Source organism: Penicillium psychrofluorescens (genome assembly GCF_964197705.1).
Source record: "Penicillium psychrofluorescens genome assembly, chromosome: 6".
Taxonomy (NCBI): Eukaryota; Fungi; Ascomycota; class Eurotiomycetes; order Eurotiales; family Aspergillaceae; genus Penicillium; species Penicillium psychrofluorescens.
In genome coordinates this window covers 2,332,048-2,344,101 of record NC_133444.1, presented here as the reverse complement: position 1 = coordinate 2,344,101, position 12,054 = coordinate 2,332,048, and the positions used below count along the sequence as shown (strand labels likewise).

General features: G+C 49.3%; 6 protein-coding genes and 1 non-coding gene across 7 annotated transcripts; 2 read left to right on the top strand and 5 right to left on the bottom strand.

Annotated features, from left to right (window-relative positions):
* Positions 1-4: 4 nt before the first annotated feature.
* Positions 5-1,647, top strand: PFLUO_LOCUS9359 (uncharacterized protein; the record flags this gene model as incomplete). The annotated part of the gene is made up of 3 exons (XM_073787178.1): positions 5-415; positions 461-1,019; positions 1,076-1,647. 3 exons carry the CDS (start codon positions 5-7, stop codon positions 1,645-1,647), a joined length of 1,542 nt encoding a protein of 513 aa, XP_073643359.1.
* A 94-nt stretch (positions 1,648-1,741) lies between these two features.
* Positions 1,742-2,827, bottom strand: PFLUO_LOCUS9358 (uncharacterized protein; the record flags this gene model as incomplete). Its single annotated transcript, XM_073787176.1, has 1 exon — positions 1,742-2,827. One exon carries the CDS (start codon positions 2,825-2,827, stop codon positions 1,742-1,744), a length of 1,086 nt encoding a protein of 361 aa, XP_073643358.1.
* A 303-nt stretch (positions 2,828-3,130) lies between these two features.
* On the bottom strand, positions 3,131-4,099 carry PFLUO_LOCUS9357 (uncharacterized protein; the record flags this gene model as incomplete). The annotated part of the gene is made up of 1 exon (XM_073787175.1): positions 3,131-4,099. The coding sequence occupies one exon, from the start codon at positions 4,097-4,099 to the stop codon at positions 3,131-3,133; it is 969 nt and encodes a 322-aa protein (XP_073643357.1).
* Positions 4,100-4,438: 339 nt separating this feature from the next.
* PFLUO_LOCUS9356 (uncharacterized protein) lies at positions 4,439-5,322 on the top strand (the record flags this gene model as incomplete). Its single annotated transcript, XM_073787174.1, has 4 exons — positions 4,439-4,488; positions 4,558-4,732; positions 4,787-4,957; positions 5,044-5,322. The coding sequence occupies 4 exons, from the start codon at positions 4,439-4,441 to the stop codon at positions 5,320-5,322; spliced, it is 675 nt and encodes a 224-aa protein (XP_073643356.1).
* A 382-nt stretch (positions 5,323-5,704) lies between these two features.
* On the bottom strand, positions 5,705-7,104 carry PFLUO_LOCUS9355 (uncharacterized protein; the record flags this gene model as incomplete). The annotated part of the gene is made up of 2 exons (XM_073787173.1): positions 5,705-6,026; positions 6,101-7,104. The coding sequence occupies 2 exons, from the start codon at positions 7,102-7,104 to the stop codon at positions 5,705-5,707; spliced, it is 1,326 nt and encodes a 441-aa protein (XP_073643355.1).
* A 484-nt stretch (positions 7,105-7,588) lies between these two features.
* On the bottom strand, positions 7,589-7,716 carry PFLUO_LOCUS9354. Its single transcript has one exon. It is a non-coding gene; the product is annotated as a tRNA-Thr (tRNA).
* A 3,179-nt stretch (positions 7,717-10,895) lies between these two features.
* PFLUO_LOCUS9353 (uncharacterized protein) lies at positions 10,896-11,369 on the bottom strand (the record flags this gene model as incomplete). Its single annotated transcript, XM_073787172.1, has 1 exon — positions 10,896-11,369. A coding segment is annotated over one exon (474 nt), but the record flags the coding sequence as incomplete, so codon positions are not given.
* Positions 11,370-12,054: the final 685 nt, after the last annotated feature.

Sequence of the window (12,054 nt, the reverse complement as noted above, 5' to 3'; positions counted from 1 at the left end):
TAACATGGGTACTACCGAAGACGCGCAACATATTGAACAGGCGAGCATGCAGAACATGGCAGACATTGAGAAATCTGACGACCATGCGGTGGAGGAGACCCAAAAGGAGATCCAGAACCAGTATGATCCGGAATGGATCAAAGCTCAAAAACGGTATCTCTGGAAGCTGGACTGCATCATTTTGCCCGTTGTCTCCCTTCTGTATTTCTTCGAATACCTGGATCGAGGAAATGTTGCCAATGCAAAGCTTTACGGCCTTGATGATGGACATGATACTCCCTCGCAGGGGGTTGGTGCAGGAATTACTCCTCTTTCCTCGTCTCAATGGCAACTCGTTGTGATGATCTTCTACGTTGGATTGGTACTATTCCAAGTTCCGGGGTGCCTTGGCTACCGTGTTTTCTCGCCGTCGAAAGTAAGATAACATCTCTTTTCTCCGACATGTGCTGATACTCCGCAGTGGATTGCTTTTGGCGTTTGTGGATGGGCCATTGCAAGTCTCCTTCAAAATGTCACGTTCAACCTTGCAGGTGAACTTGTCTGCAGAGTCTTCTTAGGCACTTTTGAAGGCCTTTTCGGCACTGGAATTGTCTACTACCTTTCTCTGTGGTACCATCGGACTGAAATGGGCGTCCGTGTCTTCTGGTTCTTGGGGCCCACTGCCATTGCCGGCGCTTTCGGAGGCTTGATTGCTTTCGGTATCGGCAACATTGATAGTAGCACACCTGTGTGGAAATGGCTTTTTCTCATCGAGGGCTTACCCTGCTTCTGCCTCGGGCTGTTCTGCATGTATTGGTTGCCCGATCGACCATTCAAAAACTCCCGGTTCTCCGGCATTAACCAGGAGATTGCGGAAGCGCGCTATCATAACGAATCTTTCGACAAGGCCGGCCCCATTCAAAAGAAACATGTTATTTGGACGCTTACCGACTGGCGGCTTTACGTGCAAGCGGCGATCTATCTCCCCACGGCAGCGCTTCTGGCTTCGATCTCGGGATTTCTGCCTACCATTGTCGCGAGTATGTGTTTTTTGAGATCACCTTCTTTTTGGGATATACTGACAGATTGGATACAGACCTGGGGTACAAGGAAGCCACGACGGCAAACCTGATGACCGTCCCACCGTATGCCTGTGCCTTTGCCCTCATGTTCGTCGCATCCTGGTCTTCTGACCGGTTCCGCGATCGAGGCATACACATCGCTGTCCTCATGGGCGTTGCAACAATTGCATACGCCCTGCTAGCCACGCTGCCCGAGTCCAAACTGAGCGGCAAGTATGCATGCGTCTGCATTGCGGTTGCCTGTGTCTACGCCACGTACCCGCCCACACACGCATGGGCCGCGAACAATTTCGGCAATGAGACGAAACGATCCATTGGTATGGGCCTGTACACAGCGATTGGCAATCTTGGTTCCATTGCAGGGACTTGGTTCTACCCCAGCACGGACGGCCCGCAGTTCAGACGGGGACATTTCGCGTGTATGGGATTGGCGATAGCCACGGCGGTGTTTGCGCTGGCGAATCACTTTGTTTTGAGGGCTATCAATAAACGACGGGACAGGATGCACGGCAAGCCTGTGCCTGGAATGCCGGTGGATGTTACAGACTTGGCGGATAATGCTCCGATGTTCCGCTTCATCACTTAGTTAGGGGTTACAGGGCCGTAAGTAGCAAGTCTAGAAAACTTCTGCTCTGTTCAAACACGTGAAAGCCATTTCTATAAACTCTTTCTTAACACATCTATTTCATCTCTTCCAACTTGAAATCGACACCTGCCTGCGTCGCCAATGCATGCAACGCATCGACCTCCCCTCGCGAATATGGGATGCCCTCTGCCCTTCTCTTCCCTTCCATGCCCGCCTCGATCTCTCCGCTGGTATAGATTCTCTCCACCCCAGCCGCTTTATCGCATTCTCGGACTCTTGTCAGCAACGTGTCCATTCTCCCCTTCAGTTCCTCCATTCCACCATCCAGAAAGACCTCCGGACGAAATACCAAGAACCAGTGGCCGACATCCTGCGGCTCCTTCAGATTTTTGTACTGATCATTTACACCTCCTGCAAATGCAGCTCCAGACATCAAACCACCAAACATGTCCATCATCATCGCCAGCCCACTCCCCTTGGGTCCCCCAATAGGCAATACCACACCCCCCGCCAGTGCGGCTTCGGGATCAGTCGTAGATCGCCCCTCTGCATCCAGCGCGTACCCTTCCGGAATTTTCTCCCCGCGCCGAGCTGCCTTTCGAATCTTTCCTCTGGCTGCCACACTGGGCGACATGTCGAGGATGAAATCTCCTGCCTCGCCACCAGGGACACCAACAGCAAAGGGACTCGTCCCAAGAAGAGCCTCCTTCGCACCCCACGGCGGCATACTTCGCGAGGCATTCGTAAACGCCATAGCTGCACAACCCTTTTTGATCGCCCGGAGGAGGTATGTTGCCGCCATGCCATAGTGATTACTATGTTTGACAGCCACAACGCCCATCCCGTAAGTCTGCGCCATCTCGACCCCCTTATCAATGGCGAGGGACGCAGCGACGAAGCCAAACGTGTTTTTTGCGTCCAAGAGCGCCATCACGGGCGTTTTCAGGTCGAACTTAAGATCGGGGTTGGGGTCGAGTACGCCCTGCTTAATACGCTCGATGTACCCGCCCAATCGATTGATACCGTGTGTGTCGACACCCCGGAGGTCGGCGAGGACCAGCGAGTCTGCTATCAGGTCTGCGCGATCTGAGACAACATCATATTTGGAGAGGACCGCTGTCACGAAAGAGTGCGCGGATGAGGGGGTGACATTCACGGTGGTAGATGACGGATTGGCCATTTTCTTTTTCTTCTATGACGCCAGTCGAGGGGATATGCAAGGTAATTGCAGAGGAAGATCGAACTTGAGCGAGAAATATATAGCGTTGTGAGACTGTCTTCCGATATTCGGCAGCCGGCCCTGTCTCCCCGGAGAGTCTCCGGGGAGTCTGCGGGGAGCCCAGAAATCTTCCATGCGGGGATAACGAGACTTCTAACTAGAGTATGGGCACTGACAGTTCTATCTGTAGTGATTTTTATGTATAATTATTGAAATATTTACAGTAAATTTGTAACTATCGGACGTTCCATCTTATAGATACATTTAGACTAGCTTCCCTGGCACATCATCAGTCTTCCCCTCCAAAACAGCCAGTAATGTCTTCACCACGGCAAGGCCACTGTTACTCTGGTTCTCGATGGTTGATGCCCCAATATGCGGTGTCATGATCACATTATCCAGTTCCAAGAAGTCCCCATATGCCTCCAACGTAGGCGGCTCAACCTCCATAGCATCCAGGACAGCGCCCCAAATCCTTTTTTCTTTTAATGCATCCAGCAAGGCCTTCTCATCCACAATCCCTCCCCTAGCTGCGTTGATCAGAATCGCTCGATCTTTCATCATCCCCAGCTCCCGGGCCTTAATCAGGCCGCGTGTGCTCTCAAGCAACGGCACATGCAGCGTGATCACATCCGACTTGATGATCAACTCGTCCAGCGTCTGGACTCTGGTATGCGGAATCTCCGCCTGATTCCATACATCCGCCGGCGCGACAGGATCGAACCCGATCACGTCTGCCTCACACGCCCCAATCCATTTTTTAGCCGCCACTTTCCCAATATTCCCCATCCCGACCACTCCCACAGTCTTGCGAAAAAGACTCAGTCCGAGCGTCTGGCTGCGCACAATCCTATCCCCACCGCGCACGCGGCGATCAACTTCTGCCACCCGCCTGCTCAGGGAGAAGGCCAGGGCTAGGGAAAATTCAGCCACGGACTCGCTGTTTAGCGCGGGGGTGTTGTGCACCGCGACACCGGCCTCTTTGGCGGCTTTCAGGTCGATATTGTCGACGCCAACCCCTTGCTTCACGACAACGCGCAGCTTCTTAGCGCGGCGGAAGTCGTCGGCTTGGAGTTGTGTTTCGGATCGCAATATGATCCCCTCTGCGTGGTTGCGCCAGTCTGCTTTGCGGGGATCATTGGGGAGGATAAGCTCGATCCACGAGGTAGATTTGAGACAAGCGATTGCATCTTCGTGGTAGGGATCGAGCACGTAGACTACTGGTTTTGCCATTGTGCTTGTGTTTGTGTTTGAGCGAGAACTTCGTCTCCAGAATTATTTCGTTGTCTATATCATTCGGTACTTCTTTTTTTCGAAGGGCCCACTTTCGCCCATTCACCCGGAGTTTCGCCGCGGTCGAACCCCGCGGACGGTCATCGGCCGAGGAGCTGTCGCGGCATTCCAGATCCCGGGCCCGGGGTTGTTGATGCATTCCGACGGAGCTCTCTCTTTTTATTCTTGACTCGTGCGATGTCACTGCTGTCCATAACCATCTCTAGGATTCCATCGCGGCTGCACACATCCAGACTCCTCCTCCGCCCATTATCATCTCACTTCTCCACCGCCAACAAAATGGCCTCCACTCAAGATCCCATCGTCGAGGCGTTGCAGCAGTACACCACGTAAGTATCGCTCGACGATTTCCCTTATAACCCATACTAAACACAAACTAACCAACCGAAAAACTAAAGATGCGACGTCTCCGACGCTCTCTGCAAGCTGAAATTCCGACATGGAGGCTTCCTATCCGGGCTGACGTTGTGGTCGCCTCAGCGTCAAGAAGGCGCAACGAAGATCGTCGGCCCCGCATACACGGTCAAATATGCGCCGCTGGATGACCCGGCGCCGAAGCACCCAACACACTACGTAAGGAAGGAGCAGACATACATCGCATTGAGTGCTAAGAATTGACAATGACAGATCGATTCCATCCCCGAAGGCGCAGTGGTATTCGTGTCCTGTCCGCCGAAGACGCCCAATGCCGTGTATGGGGGGTTGATGTCGACACGGGCGCAGGCAAGCAAAGCCGTGGGGTCGGTTATCGATGGCCGATTTCGAGATCTACAGGAGCACCGCGAGCTTAATTATCCGGTTCGTATAATCTACCTGCTACTGTCATCCATAGATGTGACATTGATATCGGGAAATTTGACGTTAACATATCATATCAATTCCAGGTCTTCGCGCGCGACATCGGCACCGCACCACCCTACGAGCTAGTCAAGGTGATAGACACTAACGTCCCTGTCAAACTGCAAACAGATGAGCAGGATGTGACCATCAACCCGGGCGACTACTTGATCGGGGATCTGAACGGTGTGGTGGTGTTGCCGAAGGAGTTGGCGGAGAAGGTACTCCCGCTTATGGCGAAGCAGGCGGACGCGGATGCGAAGATGGCGGTGGAGATTCGGAAGGGGATGAGCTTTACGGAGGCTGGGAAGAAATTTAGGGTCTAAGTCTGGGATATGATATGTACCAACAGGTGTACGTAGTCTAGGTTCCTTGGCGGCAGGCAATGTGCAATGACGAGCAAATTTGCGGTATACAATCCAGTAAAGTCTAGAGGGATACCCATTCACTTTGGATGGATGAATATTTCGATAGCTTATCTCTAACAAAACTATTTAGCCTGTTGCAAACCAATCTTCGGCCCTACTTACAATACACCGGAGCTCCACTCCGATTGGTCTATTTGAAGTTTTCAGTATGAAAGTCAAACCCGGAACGAGGCAATCTATTTGAGAGAAAGATAGAATTACGCCGACGGTTTATCAACAAACCAGGAACAGGCACGTAGAATAATATGATTGAGAGAAAGACACCCATCAACCACTGAAATTACGCCAACGGTCTCGCCACATCCACTTTAGTCCGTGGTAACATACCCAACCCCTCCATCTCACGATACATCTCAAAGATACTCTCGCTCGTATCGACGAACCCGGTCCAGCCCAGTCGTCGTGCTTTATTCATGGACAACTGACTGACACCCCCAAAGGCAGCGTCCCCGAATGTGAAATACCCTTCCACGTCCTGGAAGGGATCGACTGTCACCCTGGGGTTCGCGGCCATGATTTCGCGCCATGCGGCGGCATTTTCTGGCTGGTGGGCCCAGTGTTGGAGGGTAAATGAGAACTTGAGTGTAACTGGAGGGCCGCCGCTATAGATCATTCAGCAGTTAGCAAAGAAAAAGCCTCATCTGAATGACCAAAAGAGAAAAACAAAAAGACTTACCCAACAGGATTATGACTTCCCCCCTTCCCAACAACCGTAGCCATCTCACTCTCATCCTCCTTTGGCCCAACGCCACCCTTCTCAACCCCGAACCATCCTACCAGCTCCTCCCACAGCCGGTCAAAACTCAACGGACTGGTGTCCTGCGCATTAAACGCCTCATTCCTGCACTTCTCTTCCAGCACCGCCCACTCGGTCAGGTACCCGGTCAGTCTCGCCGTAGCATGATGCGACTCCATCAACCAAGCAGACCAGTCCGCCGGAAAAACCAGCGGTTGCCCGCGGTGCGCCGCGACAGCTGCATAAACAGCAAAAGGATACAGAGCATTCATCTGAGCAGCCTTAACAGCGCCGATAATCCATGACGGCCGAATAACGTTCCACTCCACGTTATTGCGCGCGCACCAGTCCCACAGCGCGTCTTCTTGGGGATAGTAGAAGTTGGGCTCGAGGGTGACGCGCGGGTCTGATTCGATAGCCGGAGTGCGGATGCGGCCTAGGTGCACGCCGTAGTTCTTGGCGCCGGTTTGGAGGGCGAATCGGTGTGGTTTGATATTGCAGAGGGAGAGCGCGGACAGGAAGTTGGTGAGAAGCGCTGTGTTAACCCGGACTAGTTCCTGTGCGTTTGCCCATGGCGCGGATCCGGCGGGCGGCCGCGGCTGCAGGTAGGAGTAGAAGAAGATGTAGTCTGCCGTTACGCCAGAGGCTTTAAGGGGCTCTGCGATTGTTTGTGGAGACTGTAAGAAATCGGCGGGGACGTGCTGGATACGGCTACGTTGAGATGGTGTGAGGAGGTTGAGCATCTCCGCCGGGGGAGGACTGCGCGAGATGGTGTAGATCTTGCTCCAGCGGTCTGGGTGATCGAGGAGGGCTCGCAGGGTTGCGAAGCCGGAGATGCCATTTGCGCCGGTTATGATTGCTGTCAAGTTCTTGGTGGATGGGGGGAAGGTGGGCAGGTTGTGGTAGATGCCGTGGTGATGCACGGGATAATGTTCCGAGGACATGGTTGGGGTAAACAGATGGTTTATGGTCTGAATATCTTGAATATTGACGCTGTATTTATATGTTTAAATTCGACTTGATATGGTTCTTTTTAACTGTCTGAATGCCCTCGGTTATGTAAAAAGTCAAATTTCTAAACATGCGGGGGAGTGACGTTAGGATCTTCAACCACAGTATTGTACATGCGGGGAAAAGACCAGAGCCGATGTACCTCGATTCGTTCGGCTAACGAGCCGGCAAAACACCATTTAAATGCGATACATTACAATGCTATATTCAAGATAGTAAGTTCAGAGGAATGCCAAAATACAACAGTACTACTAGTATTATAATATATATCTTTAAATTCTACCTACGATTAAGCTACCATTAACTATGATTAATTTACCTCATATACATGATTTACAATCTAAGGGAAAAAGAAAGAAACGTTGCCCATGGGGATCGAACCTGCAACCTTGAAAAAAAGAACAAAATGAAAAAAAACGCTACCCACGGGGGTCGAACCCGCAACCTTCCGGTTAACTTATAGTTAGTTAGTTGATGTTCTTTTCGAATCAGGTGTTTTAGGGATTACTCACAAGCCGGACGCACTACCATTGTGCTAAGGAAGCTGACGTGAGAGAATTGTTCTCATTTATGTTAATATACTACATCCATCAACTAAGCTTCAACGTCAAATATCGGAAGTAGTTAATCAATTTCTGAATTGAATTCCTGCTCATAGATCGTAGGCCGACTTCGTCCTAAATTCGCAAAGGACCATGGTCTTAGTAATCTCCTCAGCACATTTTATTAACATAGGTACTGTCGTCTCGCGCTATGCCTTGATATTTCCACTAGCGACACACACACATTAGGAACGCAGACATACTTCAGAGGTTTTCGTTTGTTTTACCAAACAGAATATTCCTAGCGATTGCGTGTTATAGTTCAATTGGAGATACTAGTTTGCCCTACTGACCTTTTCTAGATGACCTGGCTAAGTGCATAAGATTCAGTCTGTAGTTCTAGCACAAAATACACAGCAACAAGCTGATCTCCATCACACCTATCAACTCTCAAGGCCTAGCGACCAACGAATTTGACTTTGTCCTCATCGCCTTCAGGCCTTCCTTAGAGGAATCAAAACCAAACTTAGCTTTGAAATATTGTCTCGCTTGCGCCCCAGTCCCTAACACGTCTGGCATTTGATCTTGGAACCTAACCCAGTCTTGTCTTGGCTCCGAATTCTTCTGTAGAATAGCCTGAGGTCCTTTTAGAAGACCCTTGTGACATTGTGGGCTGCATACTGCTAGGCCACGTTTCACCAACCATGTCCAAGAGGGACCAGATAGCGAACCACAGTGCCTACAAGGAATCTCAAAGTGTAAGATCTGAGACTTGCAGATTGGCAGGTATTGAGAATTGCTAAGAGTCATCGAGCACTGCTGGCAAAGTGACCCCTGTAAGATATCATTCCAACAAGGTTGCGTGTTCTTTCCATAGGTAGGCCTTTTGCACCAACAACAGGACAGACCTCTTCCCTTTCTATCAGGAGGGGCCACGGCCTTTGTTCTCTTCTTAGCTGGAATGAAAGAGATAGTGGACGTCCTTGTTTGAAGGTCATCTTTGATTGTTTCCACATGTGCATGCTTTGTCGTGGGGTCTATAGATGACTCAAAAGCAAGTTCATTGAGAATAAAATTGACATCTTGTTGATCTTGACCTTGTGAAATCTCGTCCTCGCGTAATAAATCATCATTTCTTTCCTCTCTGGAATTGCCTTCCCTAGCATTCTGTTCAAGTTATTTCTGTAGATGAAATGCCTTCATCTCTTGGTGCTGCGATTGAGTGAAGCTGTGACAAAAACGAGTATTGTCATTTGGAAATGGCCTTGGTCTTGATGCGGCTAGTCGATGTTCCCCCTTACGGCGCCAGCGGCTGTTGATCATCGCGAGTAAGATACCCCGACTAACAGAACCACCAAGAATTTCTAGACGGGGTAAATCAGATGCCTGAAACCCCCAGTCATGAAGCCAGGACCAAATATTGTCAGTTATTGAGTCGATGGTCATCTTAAACTCTCCTTTCTCCTCACGTAGCCTTGTCAATACCAACTCAGACAATGCTACCCGCGACCTAAAATAGGACGGATAAATTCCTCGAGTCTGGGTTAGGCAAGCCCCTACTTTGATTGCAAGGGAAGCCATCGCCGCACCTTTCCAGTCACTTGAATGAAGTGCCGACAAAGGTGCGGGAAGTGTTAGATAGACTCGAGAAACCACAGATTGCGGTTGTTGTATCTGTAGGAATGCGTCTAACGATACCTTTCCAATATCAATCTTAATCTTTTTGATAGAGGGATCAGACATCACTATCAATCTCTCTGCGTTGGCCCCGCATAGCATGACAACCTGAAGACTGGACAGATCAATAATTTCGCGGTTGATCTCCCTTAGGAATTTGTCTTCAGGTCCAGCTAGCTTGAACTTTCTGGGGGTGTAAGGAACCTGGAAATTGAACGGCCAGACAAGGCAGTTCTGCTTGTCAAAACCAATATATCCCAAGGCCGACGGAAAATGTACTGGGAAGATACTCTCTCTATTGTGGTTGAGAGAGAAGATATCAAAATCCAGCACAAAACCAATGCGAGCCTCCGTCATAGAGCCGAATGGCAGTGCATGTAGATGCTCCATCACACCTTGCTGGTCCAGATAACGAGCCACCTTGTGATCTATTGTTGTTGTATCAACAGGCTGCCGTGAATTGATCGATATTCCAATTTTTGCTTTATCGCCGACAAAGGGACTTGAAAGATGAGGCGAAATTGCCGCACGACATGCCAGTTCAATTTCCTGAGGATGTGGTCTTCGCGAGCATGGTTGGAGAGCTGACGTCTTTTTCTGCTGTAATTGTGCTTGCCGAGCCTTCACAAAATCTTGAGTTTCAGAACTAGGAGAATGTGCAAGCCAGCTCCGGCACTCTGATCTCTCATTTGTGGTCAAAATGACATTTTGTAAGAGTGGAGAGACGACATTGAGCCCTCGTAGCGAAAAACTTTGAGTGCCAGCACCAAGAAAGCGCTCAAGTGTTGGTAGTGGCAATGATTGAAAGGCGAGACAGAATATCATCTCAAGGAGGCTGTTTAGGACCTCGATAGACTGATGAGTGTCTTCGTCCACTTCAGTAACATCCCAGAGTCTTATAAAGTTCAATTGCCGCCCTGGCTTTGAAGCAATCCAATAACAAAGGGTATTGATGCGTCCGTGTAGAACTTCCGTAATATGCTGCGGAATTCGGCGTTTCAGCAAGTTACTTTGACCAGCATATGGCCTCCAAAACTCTTCGGATTCACTAGAGGTGATATACAACAAGTATCCACCGATAGCAGGCCATTCGGTTAGGGGACCCTGGTGCTCTAAGACATCATCCAGCCTAATAAAAGTTAGCAGAAGTTTTTTATATTTATTATAGATGCCATAGACTCACATTTGGCGTGTGATGTCCTTCCCCTCTAGTGCTCGTACTTCGGGAAGTATGCACTTCATCATTCTGTCCTTGAGAGAGCATAGAGACCCGAAACTTTTGATTTCATTTTGGTAGAATTTGAGACGATGTATGACGAAATCGGGCATGACAAGCTTGTTTAACAAGTTGTCCGTCAGAGTATCAAGGCAGGCAAAGTTCACGGTATGCGGTTGAAGCTGCGCTTGAATTGTTAGACATTTGCGGATCTAAATGACGGGATTGATCTCCAGGTACTAACATCTGATGTCAAGATTTCTGCACTAGACATAATAGGAAGAACCACCTTCCTTGCATCAACTTCAAGCTCTAATGCCGTGACTTCTGCACTAGGTGTAAGAGGAGGAACCACCTTCCAGGTACCGACTCCAGGTTCCAACCGACGCTTTTTCGGTTTCTTCCGTGTGTCTCTGACTCTTTCCCAAGTGCGGAGTATCAAGTTACTCAAGAAATGCTGATTCACCTTTCCACACTTAATAGCTGTCTTCAAAGCTTCTTGCTTCTGCTGGGTATCAAGACAAGGAAGAGAACTGAAGCCAGTCATTGTGTCTACCCGCTTTAGGGAGCTCCAGATCTCCTCGGTGATTTCGTTCAGCGTATCATGCTGTTCAGCAGATTCTTTCTTGCTCTTGGAGTGCTTTCGAGAATAAAGGTCGTCATTGTCAAGATCGTCAAGGAATTGCATGACAAGATAATCCAGGATCTCTTGTACTACCAGGGCGTCGTCCGCCTCAGCCCCAAGATCATAAACATCCTCCATTGTTGACTTGATAATGGAAGAAGTTGAGGAAAAGGTCGAAATGCGTATCGATACGCAAGAAGAGGACAGAGGTTTTTCAGCGAAAGTAGATGAAAACGATAGCTGAAGAAGTGCTGAGATGCGTGATTGAAGCAAAGGATGGTCGGAAATAGAAACAACGGCTGCCACGAATGAGCAAAAAGGATATGAGTCAGGGTATTATCTGCTTACTGTTAAGTTGAGCAGAATGGATGGGCAGAGAGTAGGAGAAAGAAGAAGAAGAGAAAGAGCGCGAGAGCAAAAGAAGAGAACTAAGTCAAGCCACCGAGACGCCCACTGGACGAAAAGAACATCCTCTGAAACAAAACAAAAGGAAGGCTTCATAGCCCTATCGGCCTCAAACGGCCAACAAGAAGGGAGCAGAAGCTATTCTATTCCATCCTCTCTACTAATTTTGCTAGGGAGTCTTGAGGATGGAGGGCTGACTATCTGGAGAATGCAACGTAAAAATGATGGATTGTCTAGAAGAGGAAATTATGAAATTCTAAACTATCTACACGGCTCTTAGCGAGGGAGTGTCGTCATGATTTAGTCATGCGATCTCAATAGGGAGAGATTCCTAAATAGGAAGTACTCCTATCTTGATACTTAATATCTCACCTTTCTTCAATTTAAGCTAGGGGTTATAATAAGATCTTACAATCTG